Source organism: Pseudopodoces humilis, chromosome 9 (genome assembly GCF_049639895.1).
Source record: "Pseudopodoces humilis isolate 2021_Gansu_Grassland_sample_001 chromosome 9, ASM4963989v1, whole genome shotgun sequence".
NCBI classification, from domain to species: domain Eukaryota; kingdom Metazoa; phylum Chordata; class Aves; order Passeriformes; family Paridae; genus Pseudopodoces; species Pseudopodoces humilis.
The window spans coordinates 5,552,591-5,571,565 of NC_142208.1; the positions used below are offsets into that span (position 1 = coordinate 5,552,591).

The window sequence follows — 18,975 nt, forward strand, 5'->3', positions numbered from 1 at the left end:
TGACCGCCGCGGTCCCGACCCCCGGACGTGCGAGGTGTGAACTGCAGGCAGATTCATTGTGTGCGCCTGCAGAGGCGTATGCGGCCAGGAACTGGAATGGAGATCAGAAACCAAATGGCCACTAAGTATTTCTGTTGATTAGGTGTGCCCAAAACTTAACTCCACGGCTACACTGTTTTTTTTTTTGTCTTCGCAATGACTAGCTCTTGGGCGCAGTTATGTCTGAAAGAGCAGACGCCATAGCTCCAGAACAGACGAGTTCTCGGAGAAAAAGAAATATTTTCTTCCCTCCCCCTCCCCCCCATCGTAGTAAACAGCACAGAATAAAGTAAACTTTTCAGCCCTGGAAACAAAATTTGTATAAAAAGCATTAAGGGAGGAGCTCTGAAGGTGCAGTAGTGGAGGCGTTTCTCTACACAGATTAAACCCAGACACTTCATAGCATGACTGAAGTTTTAAATAATGTATTTATCATTTAATTCCAGTAATTTCAAAAGCAGAAAGGCTGAACTGTTAGGAGTATCATAAGAATCAAAGACTTAGCTTCACAGCTCTAAACCAGCATGATATAAGACAAGTTCCTTTTTTAATATTTACATATGCTAAATAATACATCTTACACATAGGTGTTGGTTTTCAATCCTCCTGCTGGTTTCATACTGTGATGGAAAGTCATTCATGGATGGCACAAAGCAGAAACATTACCAGTTATAAATGTTCTCAGACCATCCCTAAGACAAAATGATAAACCGAAAGAAACCAAGTTAAACTTCTGATTTCACACAGTTCAGTACATATTCCAAAAATTTAAACTTCTAGTACAAACAGATTACTATTTTTACTTACAAAAAATAAAAACTGTGAACACATTCTGATGGCCAGTTTTCTACAATAATTTGAGCAAGAACTATAAATGATGTCTTTGCCTTCCTAGCTACATTGCCATAGTTCAAGTACAATGAAGCACTCACAAAATAAAATCCATTTATCCACCTTGCAAAATGTAGTGAATAGGGATATTTTAAGATTATTAGAACCAGTCTCAATCTTTGCTGTTTCAAATATCACCATTACATCACAGATAGAACTAGCACAGAAATTACATTTTCCTGTATGTGACCAATTTAATGTCAGCAAATCAGCAAACATTAAGTTAACATTCCACTGGTAGGAATAAAAGCTCCTACTGTGCACACTTACCACCCATATGCCATGTTCCAGTTTGATGCATACTCAAATAAAAAAAACAACAAACAAAAAAACCCCAAATCAAATATATCTTTCATCTTAAAATATATTTTATGACAAATTTCCCAGCTGAAAGTAATTTTCCTTTCATGTACAACATACAGAGAAAAACATTTCGTCATCTTTTTTTATTTTCAAATAACCAAGAAGAATGAATGGTAGTGTTGTGAATTCATGTTGTAAATATTGGCTTTTCACAATTATTCTGATAAATGTTATATGCTATATGCTTTTGCTATATTCTTTTCTCTCTTAGCAAGTTATAGGCTTAGATGGGAATTCTGACTGGTAAGGATATGTTTCATCCGGACAAGGCAAGATAACTCCAACAGGCAAGACAATGGGAGGACCAAACTGTTTTTCCAACAGAAGGACAGTGGAAAACAGGCTATTATCAGCAGCAGGAGATGGAGAGCAAACTGTAATCAAAAAGCCGGTACCAGGACGTTGGCAGGGGGGAAAGATATGAAGCCCAGCTGCCCTCAAAGGAAGGATGAGGGGCCCGGACTGTTATCAACACTGACCATTTGCAGAAGAAAGGAAACCAAACTTCAAATAATGCTGACCAGCTAGAATAATGATGACCAGCAAAAAAAATGCTGACCAGCAGAAAATAAAACTGTGCAAGAGTATATTCTAAGAAGGTGGAACCAGGGAGGGGACATGCTTTGAATATGCATTAAACCCTCACAGCAGGATGGGATAAAAAGGGTATTCCCAAGATACCAGGTGTGTTCTTGGCAGCGCGCCAAGGCACCCGGCCATAACTCTTTGCTTTATTTTATGTCTCTTATTGTCTTTATTAAACCTTTTTTAAAATTTTACAGGAGTGAACTTCGTTTTTCACAGTAGGAAATCAAGTTTTTCTGCTTTTGATCTATGTTTTAAGAACAGATTGCCCCTCTCCAGCACTATTGGTTTTCCACATGCATAGTCTGAAGCAACTGAAGTGCAAGTTAATGGAAAAGTTACTTTCAAGTATGTGGAGAAAACACACTTTCAAGTGTGAGTTTACTGTAACATTCTGATATTGCAAATACACCACCTTATCAGACTCTTGTGATTACCTCCTTCACAGATGAGTATTGGTGTAGCATTGCATTAACCTATTTGAAATCCTATATCCAACAATGAGCATAGTATGCTAAATCCACTAAGGTAGAACTAGGATAAAAATTAACTGCAAACGAGTTCTAAGTAGTACATGATGTATGGCTTTATTGGCTATTCTCTCTACAAGACACATACACACTACTGGCAATTCTCTGTTAGAATGTTAGAACAATTACTTTAAGAATATGCATTAGATAAGATAAAAAATTAGCCAGGGAAAGTAGAAAATGTATTTTATTTATATGGAAAGGGCTACATCTGGATTTGTAAAAGGTCTGTGATAGTATTATGTTGCCCATACATCAAAAATCAGTTGTCAATAGCAATAAAATGGTTACATATATTTCTACATATCAGTGCAACTAGTTCACATTGCGATAAAATTATGTCAAGTATGCAACAGAATCAAAACCAAGTGTTTCTCCATAATCAGCACACAGATTTAGAGTGCAATGATCATTTTAGGTTTTAAGAAGTCTGCAGTCAGTCTTCAGAATATTCTAATAAGTGAGATACTCCAATTATTTTCACTATTAGCAGTTTCACCTTGTCAATACTGTGCACAAGCAAGTCTAAAATAAAATTACTTACAGTGTAAATAAAATAGTCTATACAGTAAAAAAAAATACAAATTATATAAGAGAACTAACAAAAAGAAACTTGAACACACTTATGAAACAGGGAAGATACTTCAATGACACACACACAGTACTCATCACATGAAAAAAGCTTTTCCCAGCAAAAATAGTTTCACTGATTTACAACTGAATTATAGATCTTGTAGTCTGAAGATGCAGCTGTTCAACTCTTAAAAACCATAATAAATGTCTTCTGTAAAGCATACAAAGAGGATAAATATTCTTACCAAAGTCATAAGGTCATTTTCAGAAGTTTGTCCTCTCTTGCTCCAGAAACACTTACATGGGTGAAAAAAAAATCAAGGGGTGTCACACTGAAACCATAAACTGCTCCATTTCCTTATAATTTTGAAAAAACCTAGACTTTACAGTACTCTGTGGTATATGAAAACGTCTTCAAAAGTTTACATTGCATATTTCTGAGTCCATTCTCTTGCATGTCTGTTGTATCTGTACGTGCAGAAAGAAGGCATTACAGTGAAGAACTGTTAGTGATACATTGACAATGGCCACTTATGTACTTAATATAGGTGTTACTGAGCTTTTCACCTCTGAGCAGAGTCAAAGAACATTGACACGGTCTAAAGGCCAAGAAGTATATATCCACTACACGTTCAATTTCTAAGGTTACCTATCATAGCTATTCAGACTCAAACCCAACTTCACAGGTTTGCATTGAATTGCATAGCATTGTGCATCCTTCATTTGTGTTTCACAACTGGTTCCTTTATTTGCACCTAAACAGGAATTTGTTGTCAAATTGCTCCTAAAGGCATATGCTATTAAGAGTCTAACAAAATTTACACATTTTGGTTCCGTAAAATTCAGTATAATTAACTGGGATTTTATTCTTCATTCTGCACTGCCAGCTGCATTTCAGAACTTGAAAAGAAAATTTTCCAAAAAGCATTTTTTACTAGGTTTTAAGTCTTCAGCCTTTTCCTTCTGGTACGAAGCTGATTATCTTTTAATTCCATAATCCTAAGGATAAATGTCCTTAGAGAATTGATAGCTTCCCCTCTGGTCCTTACATTTACCACACTCTACTTTTTAGACTGGATTTGTTTTCTTGAGTCATCCAGAGAACAATACTGACAAGTTTTTAACTCTTTCTTAAGATCAGTATAGCAACTCATGTACTAATTGGTTTTCTTAAGAATATGCTACCATACAAGTCTTTGGATCTTTACTTATAGTAAAATACTCATAGATAAATGCTACGGGGTAACCAACCATATCTTTTATCTCCTAAATCCAAGAAAAAACAAAGAAAAATTTAATAGGTGATCATCATAAAAAGATAAAGCTATAGTCAAGACTATACATTTTCTCACTTTCCCTAGCAATGATTAAATTTTGAGGTTTGGAGATAGAAAACCATCCCTCATTCACTTCCTCCACAAACAGGAGGCACAACAGCTGAAACCACTAATAAGTAGGTGGGTGGAAAAACGTTGAGTCACAAATGGGAAGAAGCTGATGCACAACATCCTCAACTTTAACACTACCTACTTTGCAGAATAGACTACAGCATTCAAGCACTTCAGAAGTTATGTGGTTTGACTATGCCAGACAATGAACTGCGAGGAAAAGGCCATTTTAATAATTCTTAGTCTAGGCAGAGAAATACTAGACCACAGACGTCCATGTAACTTCTACATCACTCCTTTGCTGTCTACTGCTCAAGGTAAAAGCAATACTCAAATATTCCTGAATCTGTGACATGATGAGCCACAGGCCACTGCATACACTGCAAGAAGTCTTCAATGGCTCAACACTAAAAAACAGGTACCAAACATCTCAGTTAAACAGGTCAAAAAATCTTCTGTACAGGTTTTACAACCAGAGGATTGCAGTAGCAACAAATAATTAATATTTGGGAAAATGATTTCTCATGCAATAAATCTGTTACACAGAAGCATGAAGGTTTTATGTAACTAAGTATAAAAAAAATCAGTTACCAACAGTTGTGTATGCCTATAGTTTTCTACTGGATCCATCACTATTCTCAATATTTAAAAAGCTAATCCTGTAGAAATCTAGGAAAAGAGTATTGCTAAAGTTAGTATTGAAGGTGCATAGCAGATAGACATCTGCAAGTACCACACACAATTATGTATATTATACTCACTTTTCCTTGTCTGACTTGTAGATCTGTGCAATATCTGGTACTAAAGGATCATCTGGATTAGGATCACAAAGTAAGGAGCATATGGACAATAAAACTAAATAAAAGAGACACTAGATTAAACAAGTTAGTTTGCTGTATTTCTATAATTCTTTAATATATTCCAGTATACTGAAGGAGGGTGGTAGGAGGGTATTGGAAAAAGAACACATATTAGTATTAAGCTGTCATTTAACAGTTCTGTGCAGAAATCTTTATACAGCATCATTTCTCTAGGGCCTAAGACCTGACACAAGCCCAGGGAATTTGAACATGAACCTGTACCTTTTGTAATGATCTCTCTCCCACATCCTAGCCTAGGAACATTAGCCAAACTACAGACTACACAGTTACATATAGATATTTTCTCAAACTAAGTTTTCCACCTGCAGTTAAGGTAACTAATATTATTAATATTACATTGCCATACAGTACTCTATTTGTGCATATCCTTTTCCACTTCTGTGCTGACAGTTATTCTCTCAGTCATAAGAACATCTTATCTAAGTGTGAGTTCCATTTTGGGAAATACTTGATCTGCATTAAATACAGGTATTCACTTATAATTTCATATTAATTTCCTGGTATTGAACCAAGGAAATTTGATTTGTTTTCCTAACATTTTCAGGCCATACTTTTCAGGCAATTTTTATTTTTACAGTCAGAATTAATATGCATACAAGAGTACACAGTGAAATAATTCTAAATATGTGAAAGGGAACTTCATGCTACCATAAGAATTAACTGTAGAATACCTTTTTTCCCCCTGCTTTATCTTGTTACCCAAGAGCCCACACCTATTTTCAGGAGGAGAAAGTTCAGCCACTTCAATACTGACTTGTTTTAAGTGCCAATAATATTAGAAAATCAGGTTAGAATATACGGTCATATACATGGTCAGAGGTGCTACAATATTCTAGAAACTTTTTATTCAGCTAAACAAAGACTAAAAAGGAGAAACTTGCATGAGTCATTGAGCTAATTTCCAGTTTATGAAATACATAAAATGCAAGCAGGCTAAAAGCACAGAATATCTGAACATGAGACCAGCAGACCGCTCTACATTTATAACCAAAGAAGTGCTGAATAAGTAAAGAGATAGAAAAATGCTGATGATCTAAAAATCTTACAAGTTTTCAGTTGTAGATACCAAGTGTTAAGCCTAAGTGCCAGTTTTCATTTGCTTAATAACTAGAAAGAAGACAATTTTTGGATAACTATAAAACACCTAATTTATGTGAAAAAAATATACCAATTACACATAAGAGTAATTGATGTCTTCAGCAATGACTTCGGGAAGCAGTATTAGACTTAAATTTTATATGGGTTGTGCAATTACTGCATAGGGCTGTAAGCATGAGAAGTTGTTTTTCCAAGGAGGTACAGCAACTGGACTTCCATAGAGCAATTCCATTGGACAAAGACCCACCATTTTGTCTTTGCTTGTACACCCAATGCAATTACACTTTGGCACATAGCTTAGAGAGTTCCCAAGTACATCAGATGTAATACAGCTTGACCTTTTGAGTCACATGAGAAATTTCCACAATATGATTAAGTGTGCCTTAGCATTTTGAAGATGGGTGAGGAGAAACAACAGCACCCACATTTTAAGCAGCTTTTGAAGTGACACAAAATACCAGCAACAAAAGAACTGCTTAAATGTTACATTAATCTTCCAAAAAATCTACAGTGTTCAAGTTTTGAGAAAGTTTAACTACAGGATGAAAATATTTTAATGAAACTTTTACTGATGACTGTGAAAGGAGCTTAATTTAAAAAATACTCATCTTACAAGGGAATGTAAACTAGAACAAATTATCTCATTTTAAAATAAAGTGTAATTAAGACCTTAGTCCACACAAGGATGCTCAGGCAACCCAAAGAGTCATCAACAAGCAATCGTGTAAGCTCATACAACATCAGCATCAGGGTTTCATGTTTACTTCCAAGTTGTCATTTAGAAGCCCTGCTCATCACTTTATCCTCCATTCAGCATGCACAGTCAGCTATCACATTTCAGGCTAATTGTACATTTATTATCTTACCCAACTTGGTTTAGAATATTTCTTTACTGTGTACGCATTTTTTTTTGTAATGTGACACTCCCAATAAACTGGACAGGATCTTGGATCATAACAAGAATTCCAATGGAATTTGCCTCTTCTGAAACATGCAGGATAAAGGAGTTCCCACTGCTATCTTTAAGACAGTGCAATAATACACAAAAAAAGTGCCATGGCAATGTATGCAGCTTCATAAATGCATTATCAAATCAGTTTACCTTTAGAAACAGTCAGAGCTGGTGACCATTGTGATCTCAAGATATCAAGACAAATACTCCCATTACTGTTTATGTTTGGGTGATATATTTTTGTTGTAAAAGCAATCTGCAATAACAAATGACATCAGATTAGGGTTATTACACTTGGAATCCTTAACATCATCCCTTCCTTTCCAGTCATCAGATCTGCCAACACAATTTTTTTAGTCTTATCTGCATCCATGTTGAACATGTATACTATTGCTCACCTTTCTGGCTTAACTCCCAAAATTAAGCCTCAAAGTATAAATTTTGACAAAAAAACTTTCTTTAAACGAAAGGACTTACCTTTGGTGGTTTGAAAGGATAGTCTGTTGGAAAGTGCACTGTGAGAAAAAATACTCCTCCTTGATATGCACTATCAGGCTGAGAAAAAAACAAAACACATAAAACATATTAATATATTTCAGCTGTTTTGGAGCTTCCCTTCTCCTAGAGAAAATCCATTTTTTCCCCAGTACATAGTCCACTATGGGCCATAAACTGGAAAGGCACAGAGGGAAATGAACCCTCACACTGGCCTGCAGAGCTACTGTAGAGCCAACTGTGGCTACTACTGCAGCAGCACAACAGTTATGGAGCACTGCCCTTCTGGGGAGAAAAAGAGAGGGAGATCAACAGCTTCACTGCACTGAAGGGAATAAAAAGCCAGAGCAAGTCCTCCAAATCCTTTCTCCATGCAAGACCACAGCTGCTCATCCATTCTTAAGCTACAAACATACTTACCCTAAGAAGTGGTTTCTCTTTGCAGATGCAAAGAGTGGGATTTCCCAACATAATTCAGTTCATCATAATGGTATCAGAGAATTTTAAAACATACATCTTTATGACCTGTACAAATCTGAACATGCAAAGGTTAGACAACATGTGCACAGGTTTATGTCCAGGTAGCACACAGTTCATAGAAATAATTTTGTTGCAGTCATCTGTTGAAGAACTTTCATTTTGATTAACTAAAAAGGTGACCTGGAAAGTCTTGAGGCTAAGCGATAGAGAGCAGTTCTGCCATTTCTGATTAAGAGAAAGAAGAAAACTGCTCTCATTACACAGTAAGTTTACAACAACCATGTAGGAACTCAATTGCAGAAAAGCTGAAGATCAAGTTTTTGGGTTTTCTTATGAAAGGAAAGGCAGACTACTTTTAAGTAAAAGCTTGACCTTGGAAATGAACAGTTTTAGAGATGGCTACATGACTGTAAGAGGTGATGTCACAAATGGTCTGCTAAACCATGCTCCCTTACATGCTCAAAGTGCAGAGAGGGCTGCAGAGTAAGATAGGTTATATACTGTCACGCTAAGTCAGCATTAGGTGACCTCAGAAGATTGCCACTTTACTTCCAATTAGGTTTGAAAGGACCTCTTGCATACTAAATGGATTTTTCAAAGTTACAGTAAGCTGAAGATGAGAAGTTCAGTGTCAAAAAAGGCAAAGTGAATTCACCCTATGTTTTATAAGCAAGGTATGTAAAACAAATTGATGATGCCCATAGACAGACCATACTTCCACACACAGGAAGTGAATTCTGAAGGTAGGCTTTAGTTCTATGCTTCCCTCAGGTCATCAGGAAACATACAGAATGTGCACCCCTCATTTCTTTTGTTATTAAGATAAAGGATTAATATGTGAAGTGTTCTGTTCCTATGTATCTGCAGATACAACTGAGAAAAGCTGGCAAGAGATGATCATTCTTACTCTTAAAAAGAGACATCTGAGGAACTTAAAGTAAATAATATTTTTCATTACAGAATACAAAAGCTGAATTGCAAGCTGGAAAAGAAAATGGAATTTAACCCAAAATTTATGTCGTAGTATGTCCTTTACTCATGTCATACGAGTCATTCAGGACAGACATTGGTGGCAACCAGCACACAAGCTTTTGTTAACTCTTTGTCACCACTTTGCCATTCATCCTCTGGCAGTTTAAGAGGGCAAGAGTCAGAAGGCCTTGGTATGGGGAAGAACATACCAACATACTTGTTATTCAAGCAAAAGGGCAAAAGCATTAGCATACTACAGAAAACAGTTGCTGCTGGGCCATGGATGAGTTGGACAATAGATTCCAGCACACCACAAGCAAATTAGTGCCTGATCTTTCACTGCTTGAGAACAACTGTGCTGAAAATGGAAGATTACTCTCAAAACAGACACATTTCCACTTTTCTCCAGGATTTAATGCTGCATCTTAATGGATTAAGTATTATCTCAAAATTTCACCTCACACCGTGACTCACCTCACTCTCCAAACTAGACACTCTTCTTTCCAAAATATTAAATCCAAAAGGAAAACACTAGGAATACAAACTTCTTACCAGGATATTAATAAGCACACCTTCCCTCAGATAATGTTGTTCTTTATTATTTTTCTTGCTAAAATTATTCTCAGTTTTCCTGGTTTTAAAGATTTTTTTGTCATTTCTTATGTCATTACCTTCACAAGAGTCATAATTTCCTCAACTCATGGAAAGCACCTTTCTTGCACAAAAACCAACAAAAGCACCCCACTGCTGGCCTACAAAAGCCATATGCAGAAACTTTGCAAAAGTTTGCAAAACCCACATGCTTTTACCAGTCACATCACAGCTATCAAATAAAATTAGCTCTAAAAGCCCTCTGCAACTCCACTCTTGTTTACAGTTACCAACTTTAATATTAGATTTCACCCACTCTTCCTCCTTTCAGATGGAGGAATCTTTCATTATTGATATGACTGTCTATGAAAAGCAAGCTCTTTGCTTTGTAGCACGGATCACAAACTCAAACACCACAGCTGACTAATTAAGCAACTCTTAACTTCATGAAGAGGAGGGATTTTTGAGTTACAAAAAGCAACAAAAGTAGCAGACTACTAAGAAAACAATATAACCCTAAAGTTCCAAGCTACACTCAGCAGGGCTGAATGTGGCCGTTGTGTTTACAGAAACCCAAATGAATCCTTCCGTAACAAAGGAGAAGCAAGGTCTTACATTTTAAGGGGCATGATTCCTATACTTACAGGTCCCATAATAGTTGCTTGCCAATGAAACACTGAAAGGCAAAAAGATACAACAATTAGAGATTTTCTGAGCCTTTTCAGAACTGAAATTACTGAATGTACTAGGAAAGCTTACAGTCATCTCCAACAGGTCCAGCAGAACAGTGGGCTGGTGGATCTCGCTGCAGATCACTTAGTTCCTGCAAGAAACACAGAAATATTTGAAAGACATGAAAATCCATACCACTTGGCAGCATCCCTTCAAAAGTGGGAAAACAAACCAATTTTATTAAACCCACGGGCATTTTTTGTGCTATTTTGATAAAACAATCAACACTTGAAAGGTCCATTGAAACGGAGAAAGTTTATTTGCCAGATGGCCTGCAGCTAACACTGTGCTAGAAATTCATATCTGAAAGAATTTAAGAGAGTTGCAACCAAGTTCATAGTAAGTTCAGCATACTTGAAGGAAACAAAACAAATAAAAAGGGTTTCTTGATTAGCCTGTTTCTGTATTGTCCTAGTCTATGGACATCAACAGAGCTAAACTGCAGCCTGCCTGGAAATGATGTAGGAATATAATATAAAGGGTCCTAACTAAATTTGAAACAAAAGGAAAAATACTAGCTCTACACCTGATTTACTGTACCTTGATTCAATTCCCTGCATGCCTTTTTTTTTTTTGACTAAAAAACTCCCAAGTTGAAACTTAAGCACTCAGAGGAGCTTTTGGTGGTCTTTGGTTTTAACTGATTTATTTCTCTTGCATGAGTCCACACAGTCCCAAGTAATTTAAAATTATTACGTGATTTCACAAAACCAGTTCATTTGATTTATCATCACTATTTGAAACAGAAAACAAGACAGGCAGTAATGTTAGCTCATTTTCCTCATCAAATTCAATATACTCCTTTTGATATCTGAACTTTTATTGTATTAAGGACAAACAACTTTTTCCAGCTCTAGGCTGACAGAAACTGTGCTGTGAGAACTTTAACGGCTACATGCAAGTACTTCCTTTGAAATAAGTTAAAAGATGTGTGTTAAACCACTGTTTTTAAGTAACTCAGTTCCTTACTCAAAACATGCAATTTAAGTCAACAATAGATACAAGCAGGTGAGTTTACCTTAAGAAGTAACACCGGAAACATTTCTATTCAAAATACATTAATCAAGGCAACTACTTACAAAATCAAGGTTTAAAGGAGCGAAGTTTAACTCAAGTGTAGAATTGGTGTACTCATTGTGATCAGACCTTACATTTAATTTGAAAGGTTAAAAATCTGCACTTCGCAACTGCTGTGATATATTTTTCCATTTATGACATCCAGTAAATATTTAAACTCAATTTACTATGGATCTGACACCTAAATTCAGCCAAACTTACAGGTGTACTCTTGGCCCTGAAATCAAAGAAAAGCACGGCACCATTTCTTACTACTGCAAGTCACTTCTCACAATCCTTGCGATTTAAAATAAGAGAGACACTTTTTAATATACTGCAATAGCTCAGGTTATCAACTGGCATTACTTGTCTGCACTTTATTATGTTGGTGACACTGTATGCTGATCCAGAAGCAACATTCTGGGCTAGACTGTAACTAAAAAAGGCACTTTAGGGGTGCACTTTACCTTTTAACTTGAGGATTCAAATTTCATTAATGAGCGATTCAGAAAACCACCTATTTATGCAAAGCCAAGCCACTGCCAGGACGCACAGAGTCAACAAACCTCCAGTTTCCAGCAATCACCAGAGGCAAACATGACCAGCAGCAGAGCTGTTATAGGCACTGTCTTCTCTAATTTGCAACTCAAGATCTACCCTAATGAGACAAGATTAGGTCTTGTACACACACTTAACCCAACCAAAACAAAACAGCTACATTACAATGCTGAAACAGAGAACTCAGACTAACAATCATGCATTTTTTAAGTCATTAATGACTACTAAATTCAAGTCAGTAACTGGAAAAATATGTAGCTTAAACTTTTCAGAAAGTCTCTAAAGTATACGCAAACATTCCAAATGCATATAGGAACTACCAGGCAACCACTTAGAGTCACAAGTCTGTAACAGTGCTTTTGTTGCTAGATGTATTCATCAAGATCTTTACATACCCCAAAACCACACAAATTTGTTTTCTTTGATATGTATGTAAGTACTTAAGAATTAACAGAACTGGGAAATGCTCCTTGGGTATACACTTCAATTTGATCAAGCTAAAAAGGCACTGACATCTGTCCATGATTAAAAAAAACCAGCAAATATTTTTAATCCTATATTGATGAGACCCAGAACTATAAACCCCCTTTATAAATTTTTCCTAACAACAATGAAGTAAAGGTTCTCTTCAATAAACTTCACCAAATGAGAGCAATGTTAACAAATACATTAAGAGAGCTTTGGCAGCTATGAAACACAAAGCCAGATCAAACTTCAAATTCAGTAGAGCAAATTCAAGCTGTATTTTGCATCCATATGTGAAGCTAATGTGGTTTAAAAATACAAGTGGTAACATGATCCAACAGTATGAACAGTTTGAACCTTTACATACAGAAGTTCAGATCAAGTTGTGATAAAAATGAAGAACTATTCAGATTTATATTGTTGATTATGATGTTTAAGCTTTGGCAAATTTAATAATTTTTTAAAGCAAAATTATCTGGAGAGCTGTAAGATTTAGGCTTCAAGCTTTCCTATACCTTTTTGAAATAGGGCAAGGAGATACTCAAATGTCCCTGTGTGCCCAGAACAGTGCCCAGACAATGCCCAGAATTGAACACTGCAGAACAGAAGTGAGGATCCTCTAAATAAATACATGTAGAAAAATTTCTTCATGACTTTACGTATTCACAAAAAAATGAGACACTGAATAAAAGAATTCTTTATACAAAGCACAGATGCTCTTTAGAAGGAGGCCAAAATTTTGCTTTTTTTTATGGAACCAGGCTGAAGACTCACAAAGCTTAATGTGCTCAAACATCATCAAGAAGTGCACGATAACTGCATGCGGGGCACTACACTGACAACACCAGAGATTCACCTGTAATTTTAAGTTAATTGGTTACAACAGCTTTGTCCAAGCTTTATGGATTATTACCACGTAGCTGTATGACACAGGTCTGGTCACTTCAAGGGTCTGCATGAATACTTTTAGTCGCTGGTGTAGAAAATGCTGATGCAAGACATACATATGCTGACAAACAGGATCTATAGCTCAAAGCAGTGGAGATTCATTTTCAAAAGAGAAAGTCACCACTCTAAATTATAATGTACACTGGTGCAACATCTTTTATGAGAATACACAACCCCAAAATTCTGTCTGCAAGAAATGCATGAGAAGTACAAGTTATTTCAAACACAACATGTATGTGAACACAACAGCATAAAAGCATCTCTGAAGAGCTCCAACACATGCCACACTAACCCAGTACAGGTAGGATAAATGTGTATGGAGAAAAATACCTAAGCTGGGGACAGTGGTAGGAATGAATCTTCTAATCCTCTCATACAAACCATTTCAGGGTAGAATAGAATATAAATGGTTAACATACTACTGGAGATGGCAAAGCCTCCAAACTATCACCTTCCCTTGCACTACACACACTCCTGAAAAGCCCCGTAGATAGCATGAAGTAAAAATTCAAGTTTAACAGCTGTAAAAAACAGGCTGTGGTAATCTATAAACATTGGAGACATTTCCAAATGTGCAGACTAATACCCATGGTCAAAGAATAATACAGGATGTATTTCATAAAAGTATGAAGACTGCAAGGCCAATTTAACACTTACATGCTTGATTAGCATCCAGGCTTCTCTCCCAAAAAGCTATTGGAACAACACTGTAAAGGATACTTTGGTGACAAGGAAATAAACGTTCTCAGCACAGAAGTCCTAAACATGTCTTTTTTCAGTCTAAAAAAAAATATTCAGAAAAAAAGACTGCAAATTATCTGAAGACAAAAATAAATTGCAGACAGCATCACTGAAAGCTATTTAGCTATTTTCATTTTCCTAACAATACAAAACCATAACCAGCATCTTTCTCCACACTATTATTTAAAATATAGATTTCTATTTCTCAGCTATGTTCTTAATTTCTTGCACAAAATGCACTGTAGACCACAGACTCATTTCCTACCAATTCCATGTGTACACTGCTGCTTGGAACCATTTGTCAAAAAACCTCATAGTGATCATACTTAAGACTAGTTAAAGATTCCTCTGGTTCTTCACAAATTTTGTAAATATAAAGCACATATTTATAATAAGATTTATTGCTATAATGGTTAATAAATATTCTATTTCTGTACATTGTTTTAATGCAAAAAAAAAAGTTCCTAAAATATGTAGTATCACAGCTGAGGTTTTGAAAGCAAAGTCAAACATTTCATGTTAGAGCCAAAAAAGTTTCCTTGTTATGTCAATTACCTAAAGATTGCAGTTTTAAAGTCAAAATCTAAACTACAAATATCATTAATTTATATTTAAGTCAATTTACAATGACAAAAGTTATTTTCAACATAACTTTTCAAGTTAGTATGTCCTGTTAGACTATGCACATATGAAACACACTGAAACATACTGAACCACAGAGACATATAGTTCATTGAAACAACTAAATGTTTGAATGCTTCTATTCTTACTGAGTTGTAGGAGAAAAACAATCAAGCACTATGTATCAATTAGATAAAACCAACAGCTATTCTTAAAGCAATGTTCAAATCTATCTCCTTTCTGGTTTCAAAATATCTTCTAAAATCTCTTTAAGTCTGATTTTTTTTTTATGCCTGTAAGAAAAATATTTACAAGACAGCCTGAGCATTAGCAAGCACATCAACCTCCCACTAACACTGGAGGAGCACCCAGTACAGGATGTATGATGAAAACAATCTCAGCTGTGATATGGAACTAAGAGGATGGCAAACTCTGCAAATTAGATATGTGAACAAAGAATTTGGAACAGGAACTCCAGAAAAATGGTTTTGCATAAGACAGATGGACAGAACTGAGACCTACACGCTATTCTGCAGAACCTGACATCCTGAATTATTTTCCACCTTTCACAAAAGTCATAGTATTTCACTTTCCAGAGGTGGCAAGAATAAAGGCTTCTTTGCACACTATTCTTTCTCAACTAAAACCTACACTATTTGTTTTGCTTTTGTCATTTGCAGCATCTGGAATTTACAATGCTCACAAAAATGTGTTGTTCCTTCACTGCTTCACAGAACATCACACACAGTGTAACTGAATTTTTTTGACAGTGTAGAAATTCGGTGCCTCCCTCATACAATGACAAAGCAAAGCACTCAAAAGGTAAACGAACACAGGATCTTCAACATGAGTAAGAATCCCCTGACCCTAAACTCTCTGAGGAATTCTGAGATTCAGAGTCTGTCATGGAGACACTGCTGACAGCCGTGCCTGCAGAGCAGGGCTTCATATTCTCACTGTTCTTCCACCTACAGCACTAAGATCAACGTATCTCCATATACAGTGATCAGCTTCTTCACTGGTTGCTCAGTTGCACACTTTTTAAGAAAGCTCCCAAGCACAATGTCTTTCTGTAACTAGGGTACATTCTTGGAAGTCCACAAGCTGTCCTCCTTTGAGGAGTCCCTCAAAGACAATCAACCAAAGGCAGGATGCAACGACGCAGATTCCAGTGGCAGTATTATTTAGAAATCAGAGTCCCAACCAGTATGACAAAAAATATGCTTACTAACAGGTTGACATATTATAGCTTTGCTTCCTTCATAGGTGATGTCACGCTGAACACACAAATTATCAAAACTGCTGCGAACACTCGAGCTTGCCACCAAAATCTCTTAGCTTTGTTCAAGCACAATTCTGAACCACCCTAAACCCAACCAAGCTTAACTTCAGACGGTATGTCTAGACTGACAAGCTCCCAAGCAATACCACTGCGTTTGCTGACAGCATTTTGTTCTCCAAGGAATTCCTCTAGCATTCTGAAACCACAGCATGTCCTCTACTCCAGATCTTATCCCTTCCCATCCCTGGGATACAACATAACTATCAACTTTACAGCCAGTCTGAAACACCAGGAAAGTAGATGAGATAAACACACCAGCATAAAAATACATTTCATCTACCATTAAACTTCCAGTTCTGTGATTTTCAGGAAAAATTTTGTGTTACAGAGACATCAAGATAGTCTTTTCAAACTTCTCCATTTTAACTTTCCATTTTAAACAAACCTATTTCCTTGCCATTCCCTTTCGTCTTCTACTTCTTCAGAGATAGGCTGCTAGCCAAATCCCTCTACTAGATTTTTTTTCTTCCCCTGGAAATGCATAAGAGAGTGATGAGGGTGGTTAATGAAAAAAAAAGAAAACCAACAGTAGCCATTTCTGCAGCAAACTGGAAGCAAAGTGGTAACTAGTTGAGAATTTAATCTCAACTCTTCTCGAAGGTCCTTACCTAGCATCTCTTCATGTTTCAGGTAGAAGTTATTGTATAACCAGGAAATCTCATAGCACCTTACAGTCAGCAGGTTGGAAAGCACGTCTTCATTTTGAAAGAGTAGAAACAGAATTAATAAGGCTAACAGAATGAAAGACACTTACATAAAAAGTCTAACCATAATTTCAAGTCTATCAAAGTTCTTAAATGCCACATTAAAGAAAACTGTGGCTTTCCAGTATGTATGAACGTCTCTAAAGCAGAAAGAAATGTTACACAGGGAACACGATAAAAGTATGAAGAATAATCCTACTATTTGGGCCTCATTTGGAAAGCCACAAGTGGTGGTTACCACTCCATCTCAAAAATACTAGATTACCAGACCTTCCCCTTTGTCTGTTTACCTTAGCAGAAAGGAGCTGAACAAGAATTGGAAAGAGACAGTATTCAGAACAATCCTTTTCTTGAAACATGAGAGTAAGGAGATATTCAAGAAACGGTGGGAAATTGAAATGGCAACAAAAGGCAAACCATTCCTATAATACATAGAAGCACGACAAAGTTATTGCTAAAAAAAAACCACTGTAGTTATTTGTTAATATTTGATATAATGGTCAAATGCAACATTCACTACAAACATATGATACAAAGGTACAAAATTGTCCTGTAATTGCACTACCTGTAAAGGCATAAGCTTTGCAGCATGAGACCGGGCTACCAGCTTCTGGTAGAAATCCATCCAAATAAATTGGTACTTACTGTAGGATATCCTAAATCTGCCTACTCTGTGGTTAATTGGTCACTATAGAATCCTATTTCTGCAATACCAAGGGCTTCCAATAGCAAAAGGGAATCCTGCACAAGAAATAATAGCACCATCACGTAACCAGGATGGCACCAAAGCCGCCTAAACACGGCACACCGACAGCAACCACACACCACGGGTTCGGTTCTAGGGCCAAAGCACTAACCTTAACTTCCCTCCCGTGCTGGTCGCGATACCCGGTACTGTACAGCGATCAGCTCAGCCTCGCCAAACAAAAGGAAACGAAGAATTCACAGCTTGAACCAGGCCATTTACAAGTACCAGCCCAAAACACTACAACTGGGATACGTTCAAAGGTCACACCAAGAACTATGCTGACAGCACTTCTTAACCCAGGCAACAGCCTGCGCACACTGCGGACCAACCATGCACAACAGCAGCGCAGCGTGTGGGCGACTGATGTAGTCCCTGCGTCTCAGCTAAAGACTCTCCATTAGCACCTCGGCTTTCCCCGCTTCCGCACACCGCTCGGAGCATCGCGGCTGGCCCACAAACGGCGCGTTAAAGCACCGACTCGGGGTGCGGGGCCTTCAAGGAGGTAGTGTCCCGAAACCGCACGGCGGCCGACAAGAGCCCTCCTTCTCAGCCTCACACTCAATTTTCTTCCCCGGCTACCGGCGAGGGAAGGACGAATCCTGGCAAAGATGGCATAAAGCGCGCGGCTGCGGCTGCCGCGACACCTCTCGCTGAGCCCGGTCCGGCCACCGCCTCAACCCCCGGCACCAAGGGGGAAGGCAGCTCCGGAGACTACCCAAAGGCAGGGTGCTCTTTCCGCCCCCTCCCATAGCTCAGCCCGACTCACTTTTTGTATCCGCTTCAGCGCCATGGGAACGCGCAGCGGAAGCGCGAAGCAGGCGGCCGGAGCGCGGCTGGGGCGGGGCGGAGGGTGGAAGCGCGCCGTGGAAGCGGGAAGGGCGGGTAATGCAATCGCCCTGCCCTTTGTGTCCTCCTGCGTCTTCGGAGCCGCGGTCGCGCGCGGGGCTCGCCGGGAAGCGCAGTCCGCTGGCGGTGCGGCGCGCGCCGAAGTCTCGGCTGGCCCGGTACTATTCTGCCCCTGAGGATCTGCGGGGCTGAGTGAGAAAGAGGTAATGTCTGTGTCTAATGAACAAGGGTGTGAGGAAAAAGACACAACTTCGGGAGTTCAAATAAACTCGGGTGTTCATTAACGGAAAGAAACAAAGCGGGGGAAGGGATAATGGATGAGGGAGTAAAGAAGAAAGGAAAGAAAAAATGAAAGGGCCCGGGTCCGAGGATTGAG

General features: G+C 37.8%; 1 protein-coding gene across 4 annotated transcripts; it reads right to left on the bottom strand.

Annotated features, from left to right (window-relative positions):
• Positions 1-448: 448 nt before the first annotated feature.
• UBE2D1 (ubiquitin conjugating enzyme E2 D1) lies at positions 449-18,628 on the bottom strand. 4 transcript variants are annotated; one of them, XR_015773232.1, is made up of 8 exons: positions 18,520-18,628; positions 10,598-10,661; positions 10,483-10,514; positions 7,778-7,855; positions 7,451-7,556; positions 5,131-5,224; positions 3,227-3,449; positions 449-731 (listed from the first exon to the last, which is right to left on the bottom strand). XR_015773232.1 is itself a non-coding variant. In XM_014262620.2 (8 exons), exons 2-8 carry the CDS (start codon positions 14,267-14,269, stop codon positions 3,404-3,406), a joined length of 435 nt encoding a protein of 144 aa, XP_014118095.1. In that variant the 5' UTR covers positions 14,270-14,377; positions 18,520-18,581; the 3' UTR covers positions 449-3,403. The 4 variants fall into 4 exon arrangements, 3 of the variants coding, with proteins under 3 accessions (XP_014118095.1, XP_087915946.1, XP_005534192.1); XM_014262620.2 differs by adding an exon at positions 14,255-14,377 and having other exon boundaries at positions 449-3,449; positions 18,520-18,581; XM_088059820.1 differs by lacking the exon at positions 18,520-18,628 and adding exons at positions 14,255-14,377; positions 16,910-16,927 and having other exon boundaries at positions 449-3,449.
• Between the last annotated feature and the right edge of the window lie 347 nt (positions 18,629-18,975).